General features: G+C 41.9%; 1 protein-coding gene across 1 annotated transcript; it reads left to right on the plus strand.

Annotated features, from left to right (window-relative positions):
• Positions 1-474: 474 nt before the first annotated feature.
• On the plus strand, positions 475-2,408 carry LOC144711951 (sphinganine C4-monooxygenase 2-like). The gene is made up of 3 exons (XM_078586112.1): positions 475-634; positions 1,208-1,437; positions 1,651-2,408. The coding sequence occupies exons 2-3, from the start codon at positions 1,213-1,215 to the stop codon at positions 2,200-2,202; spliced, it is 777 nt and encodes a 258-aa protein (XP_078442238.1). The 5' UTR covers positions 475-634; positions 1,208-1,212; the 3' UTR covers positions 2,203-2,408.

Here is a 2,408-nt window from a genome sequence, read left to right on the forward strand (position 1 = left end):
CTCCGTAAAGGAGTCATCGTCAATACGCATGACTCATTGATGGAGGAGGATGGATATGCGCAATGTTTAATATCTCAATTAAAAACAGTGTTAAATCCGCGTCGCAAGTTGACACGTGCAGTTTCTTTCAGATATGACACCAAATATAATATTTGGGTATTAGCAATTTATCTAATAAGTCAAAGTACTAAAGCAGAAATCGAGCAATATTTTATCATTAAATTGGCCCTGGAAAAAGATAACAAGCAGAAAGAGACACGTCGTTCATTCCATGCCTTTAGATCTTTGACTTGGGGATGGTCTTATGAGCAGCTTAATTTGGGGATGGTGATCTGGTATAGCCTTCTGTATGTATGGTGGCCATTCGGCCGACTATCATTAAGGCAACGCGTCAAAGTCCAGCTGCGAGATGCGTGTCTACACACACATTCTAATTAATGTTCGGTGAAACATTTAGCCGTTGTTTATGCTAGACGCTTCTGTACACACCAATTTATTGACTCCTTAACTTTCAGCCATGAGATTGTCAATATAAAGCACCGTTATTTGGCTGAGCCAAACGTCAACGAGGAGACAAAAATAACAGCTTTTCTTCTACGGTCATCATCTCCGTCCCACTAGCTTCTCTGCGATTGTAAGTGTCTCTGATCTTGTGTATGATCACTCTTTTTCCCCCTTGTCCATTGATCCCAGACTAACGGATTTCTGTTAGTTGATAATAAAAAATTGGGAAGTTGAAGAGTATTTTAAACTTCATTTTAACTATCCCAAATCTCATTTCTACAACCCTAAGGCTTGTACAGTCTAGAGATCTTCTTAACCTCAGCCCTGCTCTGGGCGAGGTTAAAGTATGCTGTGTAAAAATCCTTTTCCAATATTTGATCTCAGCTGAACCCTTGTTCTGCTCAGGTAGATGTGTCTTATGCAGAGATCGATCGAAGGGGTAGAGGAGTATTGAATCCTTACGATTAGGAATTACCCTCTTCTAACTAATCCCCATGTCGGGTATACTAGCGGAGATCTTTTTTCAATCCTTATAAAATCTTGAAATGAATGCTCCGTAATATTTCCGATGGATTTAATATTGCTTTATGTATTAGAGTTAGATAACAAACCTTCCGTTGTATCTGTATGTTTCTATATCACTCTATACCGAATGGTAAAACCAGCATCTTACTAATTATTTTTATCTCTTATTTTTATGTAGTCAAGATGGCTTCCGAGATGATGGAGGAGCTGATGCCGGCTTTTGTACCAATAGCTGTTTACTGGATCACTTCGGGCGTTTATCATGTACTGATAAACTCCAAGGACGAGTATCGTTTGTTTCCCAAGGGAATGGAAGAGGCCCAAAACCTCGCCACTCCAAGACAAGTCTTGAAACAAGTTCTCGCGAACCAATCCATGCAGATGGGTCTCGCTATCTTCCAGTTCATGGTACGTCTCCTTATGTTATAATTAAGGATATCAGACGGACTAAACGTCTAAGGGGACAGAACCTAATCCGTCTTCAGCTCTGATATTAGAACGGAAAGCGGAAAGAAAACCTTTACTGGTTCTTCGTTCCGTCATCAAACTCCGGTCCACTAGTATTATTTCTCTATCACCCGCTCCGGCTAATACCCACCCAATTTGTTGGCAACGGTGCAGTTCTTAAGAAAATTTATTGGGGCGGGAGTAAGCAAAGAGCCGGCGTCGTACCTGAAGATAACATGGCAATTTGCAGTAGCCATGCTTGTGCTGGACGCGTGGGAGTACTTCTGGCACCGTTGGACGCACGAGAACCAGTTTCTATTCAAACACTTCCACGCAGTACACCACCACTTGATTGTGCCGTATTGCTATGGAGGACAACATATCCACCTGGTGGACGCCTTTGTGGGTCAGCTACTTGGCAGCTTCGTCTCATTAATTATCACTGGGATGTCTCCAAGAACAGCAACGGTGTTCTTCAGCGTGTTGGCGGTCAAAGTGGTGGATGATCACTGCTCTAGGTGGTTCCCCAACTGCAATCCATTCCAAAAGTACTTGAGCAATAACACTGCCTTCCATGGAGTTCACCACCAGCTCCAAGGCTCAAAGTTCAACTACTCTATTCACTTTCTCATAACATGGGACCTTTTACTGGGTACTTACCTGCCCTTCACTGTCGAGGAGAGGAAGGGGGGTGGGTACGAAATCCACACCGCTAAGGATCATTGATGGGGGACGAAGAGAATCTATCATTTGATCGCTACGCTTGAAGAAAAGTATGTTATGATTCTTCTTTCAATTTATCTGGATATCCGATTGTGAGTCAACGATATATAGTTGTACCCTCTTCTAAGCCAGATAGGATTTACTGTATTGTGAAAACATTTTTCTTTTGCTTTACGATGAATATGAAACAAATGGATTTGATGTTCAAA

This window comes from Wolffia australiana, chromosome 14 (assembly GCF_029677425.1).
Source record: "Wolffia australiana isolate 7733 chromosome 14, ASM2967742v1".
NCBI classification, from domain to species: Eukaryota; Viridiplantae; Streptophyta; class Magnoliopsida; order Alismatales; family Araceae; genus Wolffia; species Wolffia australiana.

Bases quoted from the DNA above. Each gene is read 5' to 3' on its own strand.
- LOC144711951 (XM_078586112.1), top strand. From the start codon at position 1,213: ATGGCTTCCGAGATGATGGAGGAGCTGATGCCGGCTTTTGTACCAATA. The intron at 1,438-1,650 runs GTACGTCTCCTT...GCAACGGTGCAG, and splicing joins TCGCTATCTTCCAGTTCATG to TTCTTAAGAAAATTTATTGG.